The 16,908-nt window shown below is 36.4% G+C and overlaps 2 protein-coding genes across 6 annotated transcripts in view; one reads left to right on the top strand and one right to left on the bottom strand.

The window, feature by feature from the left end:
• The first annotated feature begins 3,081 nt into the window (after positions 1 to 3,081).
• On the top strand, positions 3,082 to 5,132 carry ccni2 (cyclin I family, member 2). Its single transcript, XM_088604927.1, has 4 exons — positions 3,082 to 3,195; positions 3,954 to 4,088; positions 4,329 to 4,403; positions 5,085 to 5,132. Exons 1-4 carry the CDS (start codon positions 3,082 to 3,084, stop codon positions 5,130 to 5,132), a joined length of 372 nt encoding a protein of 123 aa, XP_088461053.1.
• Positions 5,133 to 5,551: 419 nt separating this feature from the next.
• septin8a (septin 8a) overlaps positions 5,552 to 16,908 on the bottom strand; it is a 30,024-nt gene continuing 18,667 nt past the window's right edge. For 2 of the 5 annotated variants that reach the window (XM_088604031.1, XM_088604033.1), the window contains exon 10: positions 5,552 to 7,604. In XM_088604031.1, the coding sequence (XP_088460157.1) occupies positions 7,439 to 7,604 (166 nt within the window). In that variant the 3' untranslated portion in view covers positions 5,552 to 7,438. Of the gene's footprint in view, positions 7,605 to 10,256; positions 11,211 to 12,439; positions 16,332 to 16,908 lie in introns of those variants that run through there. The other 3 variants (XR_015926081.1, XM_088604032.1, XM_088604034.1) reach the window with 3 other exon arrangements.

The raw sequence follows: 16,908 nt of genomic DNA, 5'->3' as shown, positions 1-16,908 counted from the left end.
TTCCATGGAACTGGTTGTTATGGCAATAAAGTATTGAACTTGAAAGACTATTCAAAATCTGTCTCCAGCTCTAATTTTCAGGCCTAATAGAAGTGTGTGAGTTGTCTCTTGATATTTCAATTAACTATAATACACTCTCGCTGTGCATTTTAAAGAATGCCACTTGTGGAATTCTTTAAAAAACGATTTTTGGATCTTTCAGAAAACAGCATATTGAAAGTTTGATATCAACAAAATACTGTTAATGGAATATTCTTGTAGGTTATACTATCTTAATATATATTTCATGCAGACTTTTACTATATCTATTTATTATTTTCCTATAAATTACAGTTTTGAGGAGAATATTCTTTTGCAATGGATATAATACAAGATTTGAACACTGAACCACTTTTCACTGCTCATTGGGAACCAGCTAAGTGGATGGCTAAGAATTAATGTTGTGTTACTCTGAAAAATAATTTATGGTTTAGGTTTTCAGATTTAGCCGTCTCTGCTATGCTATCTAAGGTTGTACCATGTGTAATCACTGAGACGAAGACCTTGAAATCTGAAACTTTTAGAAAGGCCACAGCTGACAGTGAAGCACGTCTGGAAGCTGTCCTGCTACTTTAGAGCCAGGAGAACAGGCTGTAGCCCATCTGCCCCAGCGCCAACAGACAGAAGGTCACTGTACAAATTAAATCTGTGTTCTGTTCTGTTGTCATATGAAGTGACCAGGAGGTTGCAAATAAAATAAAGAATGCATCCAGCAATCCAGTTCTTGCATACATTGACTTTATAATCAATAGGCACACTTTGATGCAGTTCTTGCTAAGTATTTGTCAGAAAATTCAATTACAAACAAATAATATATACGAATTTGTTATACTGCATGTGTCAGTAACATGGATGCTGCTTATAGCTAGAATATAAAGTAGTCAAATACAGTTTCACATTCCTCGTAATTCTTTGACAGATACATTTTAAACCTGAATTGTGTGTGTATGTGCTTACTATACAATATATGTCTAAAAAATATATGCCTTATGCGGAAGTTGCCTTTCTTTTATTATAATACTTTGCAAAACTTCAGTGCCTTCACCAGCTTGTCTGACCGATTAACACAATTCGAGCCCTGAGCTTGTTCCTGAAACAACTCACGTAGCCCAGTGACGACAGTGTAGGAGGAGCCAAGCTGTTCAAATATCATACATATATTGCCACAAACTGGCGTACGCCTCTTAAGAGATGGGTGTTTTTGTTTTGATTGTTTAGCTTTCCACTATTCCTGTATTTTTCATCTTTTTTTTATTGTATTGCGTAATCAGAGGCATTTTATGATGTGCCAGAGTTTTGGTTCGGAAGCTGTACAGCGAAATATTCCAGATTTGTTTTACGATCAACAAAAGGTCCCTTCTGCTGTGTTGTAGATTTTCACCCCTTTGTTTATGACAAAATGGACGAATGAAGAGAGGTTTAACTTGAAAATTTTAAATGCGCCGTAGGTCGGAGGATATTTTCGTGATTCGATACGGAGAGGTAAGGGGGATTTGTTTTCTTGAATTGTGGCTTTTTCATATCAATGTATAGGTTATGGGTGTATTTACATACATTACCAAATAAATCTCGTCCCGCCCATTAGTAGGTATGTACTGTACTGTGGTTACATTAATGCTAAAGAATCGTTTCTGTCATAAAAGTACTCATATAAATAATTAAAATCGTTTTAATCTTGCATGCAATATCATAACTTGTTTTCTTTTTTGGTATGTGCGTATCCCTGTTTTGTGGTGGTCTGTTCATGCATTCTCTACTTATTGACAATTTGAGGGTTAGAATGTTAGTAAATTCTTGGTGCATGAAAATAACAAGACATCGGTGTAATTTATGTAACCATGACATCGGTTAGGGAAGAGAGTGCGGTTCAAATTTCTTTCTTACTCTTATTCTTCCTGTGTTAGTCTAACATTTGTTACGCTGGCTTCTCACAATACGGGTAGTGATGTTACCTACGCGGCTCTACTACAATTATTATTGTCGCAATGTTGTTGCAATTATTGTTATTCGCAGCTCTTTCACTTTTTCAGTTCAGCTACAAATATTTTACCAGAATGTTTTTCAGAAGTTGAAGATTTAAGGCTAGTCTTGAGGAGTTGAAGTAAATCCGCAGAATTAAACCAGGGTGCTCCAATGCAACATGCAAATTACTACAGCAGCCTACTATTACACGGAAATGTCTAATATTTGATAAACAAATATTACGAGCAATATAGCATGCATCGTTCAACTTCTTTCTTGGTTTTGTGTAGGGAGAATACAGTACATAGAAACTCGTTTAGCAAACTGCGTCCTCCGTTAGCCGACTAAGTCAATACGGTGAATGTTTGAGTGCACCGGACAAATTTTACCCGCTGTTTTTGCTTTTGGGAATTTGGAGGGTTCCTAGTTTATAAACGTATTGATTTTTCATAGATCTAAATGTTGAATCTGTCCGTGGTGTAATTGTTTAGTCCGGGTACTACAGTGATGAAACAGTAACTACTTGTTTCAATTCTAATGGAAAAAAAAGAGGTTTAAAAAGGAAAAGCTGCTTTCTTTCCTCTATAGAGCAAAATGCTGATTTGACTGTTGAGCCTTAGCTAACTCTGTGACTAATGTAGGCTCTGCAAAGTTTGAAATCGGAAAATGTTTCTCATGCACAGGAAATCACTGACAATTCTTGATAAAAAAAAATGGCACTATTTAGTTGTTTTAACTTTAAAACAAAGCAGAAGATGTGATCCACTTTTGGAAGACCCTGAAATTCTCGCGTTTTAACGCAGACTGGCTGCTCTTTTGTAATCATGAAGTTTCGGTTTTCCTTGTGAAAAGTTTGCTTGGCAAGGGGAATTCCTTGACCAGATTATGAAATGAATGTCACGATTTGAAATTAAAGGAAACGTTCTGTAATTTTCGTGAGTGGAGAATGTTCTGTAAAAACATTAGAGCCGTAAAGTTCAATTTTAGATTTTTTTTAACGCACTAAATGCGGATGACGTACCCTGTCACAGGTAGCTGTCCCCCAAGGGAAACCTGGCCAGTCCCGGGGACGGTGGTACGATGAAGTGTCCTACAGGATCAGACGAATGCCGACTGGCAATCCTGCTGGAAGACGCGCTTTCCCGAGAGTCCCGGCTCTGGAAAGCGCCAGTCTTCAAACACAGCAGATCTCAGGTGAGCTCTATTTTCTCCTAATTTTACGACTAGTAACGTGGGTTGTCTCCTCTGCATTTGTAAAACTAGAGATCCTGTCAAGATTTAATCCGAGATAGTAATTATTTCAAAGTATAGATATTCTGCCTACTGAAATGTGAACGTTTACGCTCAGAAACTAATAGTTATAATAGTAGTTTCAATTCTAAATCTTAACTGAGCTCAGTGACCACAGCTGTCTCTAATCATAATCGTCATTGTAATATTGTTTCTTGTTTTTAAAAAGTTCTTGTATTAAATGAAACGAGAACCTAAAGAGTAAAAGGTTTTTGTGCATGCAGATTAAATAAATCTTTCTTCTATAGAACGTTATTTATTTCATACAGCACCTATGTTATTTGTACAAATAAACACACGTATCAGTGTTAATTTATTTAACACTGCCTGTGGGTGAATCAACCTGGATCGCTTTCAAAAGGATCATTTATTGTTAATACGTTAAGGTGCAGCCGTTTTAAGTTTTTTTTTCCTGCAACGTCTGGAATACTCATGTTAATGATTAACACCATAGTCTGATGTTCAGGTTTTTTTATTTCCTGATGTTCAAGGATTTTGTTTCCTTCGTTTGATGATTATTAATTTTAAGTACACACTTTCTCATACACCATTCCAGATTGCAGAGATTTTTTAAGTAAGGCTGTATTCTCTAACTAATTGACCTTTTGGTGGACTTTAATCTTAATTAATCCTACACATTTTGTGTTCTCTTCTAATGATAGGGCACAGATATCTCTCCATCTCAATATGAGGAGGTGGTTTTGTGGTTACTGGAGTTGGGCACCTTCTTTAAATACTACCCAGAAACCTTTGCACTTGCTGTCTGCATTCTCAACAGAATGCTAGCATCAGTCAAGGTAAGTACTTGGTCTCCTCATTGTTCTTCATGACACACAGACATTCACTGAGCTAATGTACATTGAGCATTATTGCCAAAGGTGATGAGATTTTCAATCTTTTAATCCTTTTTGCTTAGTTTCAATTTGCACACTATTTTAGTATGAACTTTGATTACTTTATTTCAATGCATGTTAAGAAAATACCATATAGTGGTTAATGCTGCAATTTATCAAACTGTGCCTTCCTTTCATTTACAGGCACAGCCAAAGTACCTACGCTGCATTGCTGTCACCTCCTTGATTCTTGCTGCAAAGACCAATGAGGAAGATGAAGTAAGTTTACTTAAAAATACATTTTCATTACATCTTCTGAAGCTTACGTACTGTGGCTGAGCAGACTTGATCTTGAATTTGAATGTCTGAAGAATTCCTTACATGAACAGACGGCTTCAGGTCCTGCAGTAACAATGGGGCTGAGGTTTGGAGAGTCAAAAATGCAAAGTCTCATCTTCGGCAGTTCTGTTGTATGATTAGGATTGCTTTGCCACATAACTCACGTTTAACTCAGCCTCAGCTGATGAATAGATGGCCTGACATTCTCCTCCAGAATTTGATGCTCTAACACTAACAACATGGTTTCCTCAATGATGGCAATAACTATGGTTCTCCTTTGACCATGTTTGTCAGCATCTTTCTAGGAAGACAGTGTTTGGTTGTTGCGAAACATAACATTTTTCACTGTGGCCAAAAAGATTCACTGTTCACCTGTCCAGAGATCACTTTCAGTAGTTTTGTGGGTCATCCAGGGGCTCTTTGGCAAACTTGAAATGAGTGGCAACGCTCTTTTTAGAGAACAAATCTTTCTTCCTGAGAATCCTCCCGTGAAAATCCAACACATTCAATCTTTTCCCGATGGTTGAGGCATGATCACTGACGTCAGCCACACTGCGAGAGGCTTGCAGATCCAGAGGTATCACCCAAGGGTTCCTTGTGTTCTCCTGGGTGATTTTCCAGGTTCCCATTGGGGGATCTTGGCAGGATGGTTGGTCCTGGGTAGAGTAACCGTGGGCCTGAGCATTTTCCATTTCCAGACTGACATTTCTTTTCTGAGGTCCTCTGGAAACTCTCTTGATCATTACCTGACGCCTTTCCACTAACCTTTATGATGAAGACAAAACTCACAAAGTTTCTGATGAAGTTATAGGACAGGGCTGCCCAAACTCAAATTCAAAATGAATCACCTGAGTCTAATTAATGCCTTAATTATGCTAACTAAATTAGTGCTTTACTTTTATTTTACATGCACTACTTCATAAAGATTCATTTTTTCTATGTCATACACTTTTTTATCTAAAAAACATTGATTTGGTAAATGTATAAGCCCTTTTGATTACTTAAAAGACTGCATCATAGCACAAAACTAGAATTCTCATCATTAACGAAAAGCTGTTTTACATTAAAAAAACATGTAATACAAAATGTATAGTTCGATAGAATTGCATTTATTGTTTTGCTTATTGTTTATATTTCTTGTAATAGGTGATTGTGTCAGTTAAGGATCTTGCAGTGCAGAGCAGATGCAAATGTTCACCAGCAGAAATTCTAAGGATGGAGAGGACCATTCTCAACAAGCTGCACTGGGACCTTTACATTGCAACTCCAGTCGACTTTGTTAACATTGTAAGTAAGAACAGTGCTCCTTTCTGGTTCTCTCTGAATCGAGACTGTGGAATAAAGCTTAAAAAAATATTAGAATACTTTTTTTTTCGACAGTGGTGCTTAAATACTGATGGAGTACAAAGAGAATCTTGATTGTTAATAATTTGCATAGGTAAGATTGAATGTCCAATCTAAAAAATGGGTCAGTAGCCAAAGTGAATATGCTGTTTTTCTCTGCTATAGCTCTGCATTTAAACAATTGAATCTGCTTCTCTGTAACAGGACTATCATGCTCATAGTATACTGAGAGGCAATAAATAAGCAACAAATGCTACAGCTTCCAATTCTCAACTGTTGTATCTTTAATGCTTCTATCTCTACAGGGAGGCCACTTTAGTAGTTCTCACATTAGATTTATTCTAATTTGTAAGCCTTTTACAGTGGATAAGCTTTACAAAATAAAATGATCTATTTATATGAACATATTCAAACATTTATATAAGAAAATAAGGCAGTTGGAAATACTTAGTTCTTTGACTTTTTGAGGGGGGGATAATGCATTAGTCTTTCAGACATAATGTGATAACAGGTACTGGTGCCATCAGTGCAAAATGGGTTATCTGTATTGCTTCATTTATCAAACCCTGACTATTTTAACCACATACAGGAATGCTCAGCACATAAGTTTGAAATATGTTAATTAATTTGTCTAAATTGGATTGTTGAATTCACTCTCTGGTTGCAAAAAAACAAAAAAATCTCCCAAACACCTGAAATTGATTAAGAGAATACTGTTAAATAGCTAACTTTCATCTTTAAAAGGTTTAAAATACTTTCTGTTAGACACAGGGGTGTCATTTTTCAGCATTTCAAACTTTGTAAGAAAGTCTGACATTTCTAGAGGATTTTGCAGAGATGGCTCGGCAGCAAGAGTTAATAAGTGATCAAAAATTTGTGATTTGTGTTACATTAGCCAGGTTTTCCTCTTGTATAAACTATATCTAACACCCTGAATAAGCAGCAGGATCCACCTTATGATATGACTGCTGTTTTTATATAAGAATAAGCTAAGACACTTTCCAGACATTATTAAATTACATTCCTTACAAAAGAGGTTGCTTTCATCATTTAGGGAATGTGATCCTCCCTCCTTTTTAGAGGTAGACGCCTATGAGTTTTGGCCAATCCAGTTAAAGACTTTCAAATTTCTAACGTTGGCCTTGATGATAAACCATCCCGCCAACAACCACAGTTCTCAACCTCTGTCCAGTCTGATAGGATCCTTAGCTGTGCAACCTGTAAACCGAAGTACACATGGCTTATTCGCTAAACATGTAAAGCTTACAAAAGCCAAAAACCATTTTGCAAAATTACAGAACGTAATAGTAAGACAATAGAAACAAGTTTGGCAAATACAAACAGGCTGGTCGGCAAGACCAGGATTCCAAAAATATGTCGTCTTCCCTTGGTTAATTTACAGTGACGGTCCAGACAAGTCGATGGACAAGTACAACATGTAGCAAAATGGGAACGGCATCCCACCCCCCAGCTTGGATGTGAGAGACACACAGACGGGAAAATGAAGCAAGGAAGGGCCTGAATAAAGTTTGTAGCAATGGAGGGTGGGAGATTGCTGATGGGTCTCAATTTCATTCGCAGTTCCATGCCATGGCGTTGTCCAGGCACCCCCGTCTTCCTGGCGTGCTTGCTCAGAAGATCCCTTCCCTCCAAGCCGAGCTGTGGACCAGGCAGGTGCAGCACTGTATGGCCTGCCACCAGCTCTCACAGTTCAAAGGTTCCACGCTCGCCTTGGCAACCATAACTTTGGAGCTGGAGAGGCTGACTCCTGATTGGTTCTCTGTTTTTACCGATCTGCTGAAGAAAGCACAGGTAGGAGTACATCGTCAACTGTTTTTACTGATATTTATGTACATTTTACTGACATTATGTAACATTTGTAACAGTTTAAACAGAAATGTTGTGGACTGCATACATGAAATTTCCCTTTAAAAGCTTCTAATTAATCTAGGACATTGGCTGTTTAAGGGCAAATGCTTGAGCGTGTCACTATTCTGAAGGTTAGCTCAAAAGTGTAAGACCAATTGGTACAAGTAAAGGTTTATTCCATGCTGAAAAGAGAAGAAAATAAACACAGTTTCGGCTATGGAGCCTTCTTCACTATCTGAAAAAGGCTCCACAGCCTAAACTGTTTCTTCTCTTCTCTTTTCAGCATGGAATAAACCTTTACTTGTTCCTTTGCAACCTATGCATGCTGACATAGCTAATTAAACTTCTGCAGACCTATTAGTATTACACTTATTGGCAGAGTTGTTCTCAAGCGCCTTAATTTTCTGTTCCAGATCGACAGCACTGAGCTCATCCGTTGCAAAGAACTGGTGGATCAGTACCTCAGTGGTCTCCAGTTTTCTCTTCCACCCAACACGGTGTACATTTTCCACCCAGCTAACAGGGACGCTCTGTATTGTGAAAGAAGTATCCCAGAGCTCTGCCCTGCAGTCCTCAGAAAGCGAGCCACACAGCCCAGTCTTCCAGGCCGCATACTGTGCCAGTTCAGGAAGGCCCAACAGCACAATGGGGAGGTGGAGGCGGACGAGTTCTATGATGGCTTCAGGTGCTTGTACAACGAAGGCATAGCCGTGGAAGTTGGAGGGAACGATACTGTGAATCCCCACGAGGCCTTGCAGGAAAACGGGTCCCCATGCCCTCCACTTCAGCCTCCAGTCAGCTAAGGCCTTACTGGGAACAAGGCAGAGCTGAGGGGAGCAGAAGTGAGGGCGTGCACAGCCTGCACACAGACATTGGTGCTTTCTAGTCTCTGAAAAGCATCTTCAAATTCGCAGGGAGTCGCCCCACATTCAGAAACCATTTGCCATAATACTGTTTCTTTCCAGCTTGAATTCTGCATCTTCTGCCACAAAAAAACATGTTCAATTTCTAGGTCAGAGGCTCCAGCAAGTACTTGACCTTCAACACAAAGAGCAGTAAGCTTACCACAGTGGAAAATGCTTTGTGTGTAGGGAATTATTTTTTTAGTTGCATCCTGATTTGTAGCTTTATATTTTTTTCCCCAAGAACTCTTGTAGTATCTAGGATGTAGATTTCACTGGGGCAAAAAAATCCAAATCCTTTAATACTGTTCTGTTTTCTAAGACACTCCAAAAGCTGATTATAACAGTTTTTAAGACTTTTAAGAAGTTTGTTTTCTAATTTCATACATCATTTCTACAGATAAAAACATTTTGGACTAAGAGGTTCTTTCTCAAGGTATGTTTAAAATCCAATATGAGGATGAAGGTTTGTTTTAAAAGTGGCAAAAGAGTGCCAAAAATAATGGTTAAAGATATTAAAGCTACAGTACGTCTTATATCTTACCATGTAAAATATTTGGAGTATTTCTAGAGAGAGTTATTTTTATAGATTTTTACTGCTCTTGATTTATTTCTTCAGTTTTGTTTTATCTTTTGTTTGGTTTAACATTGCTTTATTGCAAACCTTCTTTTTTCCACAACTATCTGGTTAACCATTTCCTTTTAAAATGGCGATTCCTTTGAAAGCCTTTAAATTACACCTTTTAATATTATGGTGTAGAATCATAGTATTGCTTGTTTATTATACTGAAAAAATGTGATGCTTAATGTACCCAAATATTACTTTTCATAAGCTAAGTACGTATGTGGAAATTGTGAAATGTATGAATCAACTTGTCTGTTTAGAAAAAAAACAAATATATATATATATAAAGGCAGCTAAAGACTTTGTTGCAGATTGGGTGTCCTGTTAACAAGTATGAAGTTACACAGGAATATAAATAAGATAAAAACTGTACCACTGAACTAATGTTTATTACTTCCTCCCTTTATGATGGGACCAAAAACTATAAAAAGCACCTTCAGTTTGTTTTATAATATACTGTGAAGTTCATGCCTAATGTTTTATAAAGACTCTTTTCCTTTGCCATTTAATGAATAAAAATGAATTCACTACAGATTTGTTTCCTGAATGTCTACTTAAATGTGACTTTTAGGTATTTAAAATGTTCCCTGCTTTTACACATTTACAAAAATCACAAAGTGGAATTAAAGCTGTATAAAGTGTAAGTACTTTGAGTGCACCGCAGTCATACAGTACATATCCATTTTCAAATACTCTACACTGCTTTATTTTCATTTCCATAAAGCAGCTCTAGAGCAGTCAGGCAAGTCCTGGACTCTTTCAGGCTTATAAATCTGGAAGCAGGGCATGTTTGAAACTTAAGTATATTCAATATTTTACTCATCAGTATGATAAGTTAAATATTTAACAATATTTTTAATCACCGAAGTGTATCGGCTCTTTCTAGCAGAAAACCAATCATACAAACTATTACAAAAAAGGGAGTAATGATTTACTACCTATGGAACCTTTTGTTTTGAAAAAGGACATTTTTCCAAGGGAAAATATTATGATCAAGCTGAGCAAATATTTCCATGTTTACATTAAATTATAAATCATCAAATCAAATACAAATTAACAGTTCAAAAACAAGTTTTTATTGGTAGCAAGCATAAGAGATACAAATCTGGACCATTTTGGTTTTTAGCCATTGGTAACTGGTGGCCAAAATCAGTAGGGGGCAAAAGATTAAGATGCATTGATTTTTTTAAAAATCTCCAAAATAGTCAAATTTTTCTTCCGGGTGTCCAATATTTTTTTTTTCTTCTCAAAATGAAAGTATTGCAGTTTTTCTTTATGGTATACCCACGAAGGCATTGTTTGTCAAGTTGTGTTTTTAAGTGAAAAAATGAATGCATCTTTAATCTGGCAATACAGTATACAGTATGTTAACAGCAAGTCAAATTATCAATCATAACCCTTCCCACTTCAGGAACTCAAACGAGACTCTTAAACACAGCGAGGAAAGGCTGAATGTACTCAGCACTGGTGTACAACAAGGTGAAGTCACAATGGAAAGTGCTTATTGCTCAGGAATGCTGGAACCTTCCAATGCAGGAGTGGCTGGGAAGCTTAAAACTGCAATGTTATAGTGCATGACATCAGGCTATTACAAATCCAAAGCAATACAAAAAAGCTCAAACAAATGCATCAGCCACACTGTACATTATGTACTTAACACTTTACGAAAGCATTTGTAAGTGTAGGAGAAAGCTTTGGCCACATAAAGAAAACATTTCTCAGGAAACCACGTTCTCGTGCATCAGCAAATGATTTGGGAAATGACAGGTCAGCAGAAACCAATCCGAAGTCTACAGGAAGCCCACTGGAGGGCACTTGCACAGGAAGCAAATGGCAAGAGTTTTAGTCTGCAGCATTTACACCAGTTAAAGTGGTGAATTAATGGAAGCATAAAGGCGACAGCACCAAATGTAACTCCTTCAGCATGTGGCGTTTTGGTTTTAATAAATCTTCTAATTAAAATGTCTTCCTGATGTTAAGGAGCACGCACTTGGAAGACTAAAGAAACTACAGAAAAAAAAAACAGAACAGCAAGTCAGTGACTAGCACATTGAACATAACTTAACAGATGGGCAGCACATGAGGCATGCAATGAGTCTCAATATTGTCTTGTCTGCATTAAATGTGCAGTAAAAAGTTATTAATGAAGCAGAAATGCAACATAAGTAAAAAACAACCTGACTAGCTAATGAAATACATCCAATTATTTTTAAAGGAAATGGATAGGAAGTGGTAGCTGATTGATGATGAGCAAGATACATAAAACACATTTCTGCTGTCAAGTTCCTGGTTGGGGAATTACCATGGTCTTGAAATTATTGCTTACGTAAACAAATGAAATACTTTTGTTACAGCTGGTTTTAAAGATTTATTTTAGAATTGATAAGGATATACTGGATTATATATCTTCAAACTGATCTGTAAATGTATCCTGCCTAATACGAGATATCTAATATAAATTAATTGCACCGAGGGATTTTATAATGTAACCTGTGATTCTAAATGTGGAAAAATAAAAAGAATTCTGCCAAATTAAAAAAATCTGGAGGTATAATCATAATAATTCTAAATGGCCAGAATAACATAACCCTGAACACCAGGTTTGACTGGTAACACAAGCTTGACTAAAAATGACGTGGTGGGACATTTTAAAACTAACCATACCCTTTAGTAAATATCAAGAGAGAGAACGTGCGAATTAGAAACAAACCAAAACAAATCATCCTACATGTGTCACACAGTTGTTGTAAAAATACATTACTGTATAAATTTGTTTGAAAAGAAAGTTCTGCATGTCTAAAGCGCAAGCAAAAATTTAAGAATGCATCAGCAGTCCCTTAGACAGGTCTACTTTTGAAAAGGATGGGTACAAAATATGAAAGGGTGATTAAATACAGAAGGTTGCATATATAGTAAATTATGGTCAAACAGTTAAAAGCAACATGATTTTATGCACAGAAAGCCAGAATTTCTTGCTCCACATTTACACAACTGCAGGAGTAATATTTAAGTTAGGACTTGTATTAGGTTGCTTTCTGTATATATGCAAAGTAACACCCAGAGAAGCTGGTGAAGAACAAGTGTATATAGGGAGCAATAAAGCAATGTCACTCATTCATTCATTCTTCACTGATAGCAGCATGCCTGCGAAGACAATCATCACCGTGCAGGTTTGCCGTCTGCACTGAAAGCACTTTACTAATCAATTTTATTTTATTTCCTGTCCTCCCTCTTACCCGTTTTGTGCCATCCAGTTTGTATTGGCTAGACAACATGGAACAGAAACCGGTATAAATTCAAAGGTCACATTTATCCCTTACCATAAAATTATGTAAACACCACCTTACACATTGCAGGAAAAAAAGAATAAAGACAAAAGGCTGTTAAGCGGTTTTTGTCTGAATGAAAGATTTACTACCCCCGACCGAAAACAATGCAGGAAACACGCACATTACCACAATAAGAAAAATAGAGATGAGTGATTGATAACATAACAAAATCGTTTATTATGATTTTACACCATGGAGATATTTTACAGTAAATACGGACGTGTGCACCTTTATTCTGTAAATATGTCATTATTAAAGGTCTTGAAAACAAGCATGGCTGATTTACTTTACAAATAAAATATAGATACAAAGAAATGAGCCATTAAACAAAAAATATAGAAACTGTAATTATTCATGTAATGCCATAATGTATGGAACTGTAACATGCATTATACTGCTCAGACATATTCCCTTAAAGGGCAAATCTATCCCCCCCCCCCCCAAAGAATCTTGGTTACAAAAGTAATTCTCCTCAGTGTCATTACAAAAACACAATTCAATTGCTAAGTGAATATAAAAGTTATAGAAAAATACATATATAACAGTGGAGATGAAGGGAATTTGAAATGTTACTCTCATTACTAACTTCTACAAACCTTTATATAGAATACAAAATGTATAAAGCTAAGAGTGATTATAAAATTATATCCTTTGTGCAACACTCTACACCCACCCCTCTTCAGCATCTTTACTCACAAGATAGGCATTTTGATTTTGCCGCATAATCTTTTCTGCAGATTATCTTTACTAGCAAATTATTGTGGACTTTAAACATTCTTTGCAAGAGCAGGACACCAGAAAACAAAAGAACACCACCATTGACCAGTAAGATTGCTATCGTAATACGCATCAAAGAATTCAGCAAGAAAGGGTTCATAAGTTAAAGCTACAGAGCAAGCGATGGCAAAGACCTACTACTCAGTTTCAAACAAGGATTCTGCCGAGTTAGTGAAACTTCAGTCATTAGGAACAACCTGTACAGGGGAATACTGAATTGTGGAATGCAGGTAGTGTAAGTAAAGTGAAGAACTAACAAAGAGAAATGTCTAGAAACGACAATGGTCCCATTTAAGAAAGTGATTAAACCTATTCTTCCATCCATCCATTTTCTAACCACTTCATCCAATTCAGGAACACAGGGGTGCCAGAGCAAGCACTGGGGCACAAGGTGGGGTACACCCTGGACAGAACGCCAATCCATCGTAGGTAACACACACTCACACCAGGGCCAGTTTTCCCAGAAACCAAGTAACTTGCCTGCATGTATTTGGACTGCAAGAGGAAACCAGAGCACTTGGAGGAAACCCACGTGAACAGAGGGGGGAACATGCAAAACCCCGGGTCCGGAAATGAACCACTGCCCCAGCATTATGAGGCAGTAATGCTAACCACTACGTCACTGTGCTACCCATAACAGATTCTTAAATGACAATTTTTTCTCATAAACCAGTTTTAACTATATTAACATAGGTGAAATGTTTAGTACTAGTGAATACATAGGCCCCAATTCAATATGAACCATTTTGGTTAAAAAGGTCCTCACTAAACTTAATAAATATTGATGTTACTGGACACATCACTGATCTGCATACTACATTTGTAAGAACTATTTGTTGCACACTTTTACTTCTATAGCAAATACATTCTCCAGCAGGTTACATTCTTTTTATACAAGGCCCTTCTTACAATTACATAGAAATTTTATTTTCCTATTTCCTGAAAATATATTCCAAGGGAGGAATACCTAATTCACATGGTACACAATTTATCAAACAGTATCAGTCATGATTATATACTTGTATAGCAAGTTATCTAGCCAGAATTATTTTTCCATATTACAGTACGTCGAACCTGAGTTACTTTAATGACTGTGCTTGGAAATAATCTGAAATACTGAGACAGGTTATACAGCGCAATAAGAATTGTGATGTGATCTCTTTAATGTTGCAATCAGAAACTACAACAGCACTCCTAGCCCTGGACTATCCTTGCTTGAACTATTTATCTGAAAGAAAAATGGTTTTGTAAAGATCTTTGAAGTCAGTCAAAACCTAGCACAAACCTAGCAAATATTAAATCAGCACTGTCAATGGCACGTTTATTGTGAAATTCTGATATCCTGCAACCCTCTAAGACTCCCAGTGCAACTGAATTTGTTCCCCTGTATAAGAAATACAAGTGAAGAATTAGGACATCAGTGATGTTGCTGAAAAATTCATAGGGCATCTTCACTTCTCAGTTCATATTATGACTTATTTTATTGCATTGTAACACTGGCACCTTGCACCACTTGTCTTCAGAGAACTCTTCCTATCAAGAAAGGTCTTTAAATACACTGAATACAGAGTATGAGTTCAACCAAAGTTCTCCAAAAGGGCTTAATTATATCAAATTAATTAAGATATTTCTGTAGGTTTAAGGTGTAAACAGAGTGAGTCAAAAGCCACTTGGTATACTCACACATACTGCATTTGCGACGGTAAAACATTAAAGAACTTAAAACATGTTTTCATGGAATTTGATCAAATGATGACAGGACCGGAAATTAAAGACTAGTGTAATTTTATAAAGCATAATAACTTCTTATTGAAACTGGATCAATTCAAATGTCTATGCTTGAGCTGGTATAATAGTAAACAGCACATTCTGGTGTAAAACTGACATGGAGCAGAGTTGGGAGGATGTACCTGGATAACAAGTCCCTGTCAAAGACTGGGGAGTCCTTCACGGAACAGGACAAAACATTAAGTAGGGTAGAATAACATAATTTGATTCTTCTCGCCTGAGCGATAACATTACTCACTCCACAGCAACAAAAGCAGCCTCTTCAGGGCCCAGTATGTAGCAAAGTTGCATGGCTGAGTTATTTATTCATAGTAATGTTGTCTTCATTTTATTTTTAGTACAAGCAAATACACAAGATTTTCCTCCACCAAAAAATAAAAGAAACTAGGCTCAAGCTACATTCTTCCTCCCCTACATGTCCTCTGAGCGCTGTAAACGGTCAAACCTCTCATACTACTTACAGAATCTCAATTTCCTATATAGCTTATATGTACAAGATAAAATCAAACAGCATTGTTATTTTCTAGTGTATAACAAAGTCATAAAGTAGAAAAATGCGATTTGAAGTATAATTCTTAAATATAACTAAGCCCTTAAGACATCCACAGACCTGGATTTGTTAATAAAAAAACATTAAAAAGCACCAGAGTAATTCATATTCTCTAGACTTGTTGTAACTAGTTGAATTTGGTGACAACTATAAACTCTGCTTTATCCATAATCATCTTGTATTGGAATAAATTACAGGCCTGACCTGGCTCAGATTCTGAGGCGCTTTCTACTGATAAAGACTTTGAAATGTCCTCTAAAGAAATCTTCCAGTATATGGAAATAAGTGTACATAAACTTTATTTCTTCAATAAAACCCTTACGTGTATGACATTAGTACCAAGAAATAAAAAATGTTACCCATTTTATCCTCTTCTCTTAAATCAGTCATTACCAGCCATACATAAAGGAAAGCCTAAGGGCTTAAATGAAACAGAAAAGGTGAAACTCTCGATAAAATGTCCCAATAGACTTACAACATTATTAATCATAGAAAAGAGCACATAAAGCAATTATCACCCATTGTCTGTATACAAAGCAACTGTTCTTGCCTCCCACAATTTTCTTTGGTCCACTTACAAAATGTCAATCAATGTTGGAATGTCAGGAAAAAAAAAGTTCTTGTTGTTACAGTGATGGAAGACAAATCCATGTCCGGCCTGGGTTTTCCTGTGCCATTAATTAACTGAAAGAAAACATGAAATAACACAAAAATTAAATAAAAACACATGAAGTGAAATTAAAAAGATAAATCAACAGAAATATGGAGTGCGACATAAAATTAACTGAATGAACTTGAACTTTTCCCCACATTTTAAAACTCAAGACAAAGAATTAATGAAAAAGTGCTGTTGTTCTGAGTTTTTTTGCATGTTATATAATACTGGATATATGGATTTCATTTTAACAGTTAATATCAGTTTAAATAAATCAAACAATAGTTTGATCATTTATGAATAAATGAATACATTTATATGAAAACATAAATCAAAGAACAATGAAGCCTGTAGTTTTACAATGAAAAGAAATTATCTGCCATTTTCTGCAGCGCTCAGGATTGATAAATGCCTAGCTTTCTGATCGCAATAAAAAACTCATTGCAAAATTTCCTCGATGCGACTATAGGTGGCGCAACAAATATAAGTACTTGAGAAGACCTTGAAAAAAGCTGCATTTCAGAGTTGAAAATGATTTGAATTCTTAAAAACTAAAAGTGAGGTGTTTATATTAACATGAATAAGGTTAAAACATCTGATGAGCTG

This window comes from Lepisosteus platostomus, chromosome 13 (genome assembly GCF_059453375.1).
Source record: "Lepisosteus platostomus isolate fLepPlt1 chromosome 13, fLepPlt1.hap1, whole genome shotgun sequence".
Classification (NCBI taxonomy): Eukaryota; Metazoa; Chordata; class Actinopteri; order Semionotiformes; family Lepisosteidae; genus Lepisosteus; species Lepisosteus platostomus.
The sequence above is the reverse complement of the archived record's forward strand: the minus strand, read 5'-3'. Positions and strand labels throughout refer to the sequence as shown.

Bases quoted from the DNA above. Each gene is read 5' to 3' on its own strand.
- ccni2 (XM_088604927.1), top strand. From the start codon at position 3,082: ATGAAGTGTCCTACAGGATCAGACGAATGCCGACTGGCAATCCTGCTG. The intron at 3,196-3,953 runs GTGAGCTCTATT...TTCTAATGATAG, and splicing joins TCAAACACAGCAGATCTCAG to GGCACAGATATCTCTCCATC. The intron at 4,089-4,328 runs GTAAGTACTTGG...TTTCATTTACAG, and splicing joins GAATGCTAGCATCAGTCAAG to GCACAGCCAAAGTACCTACG.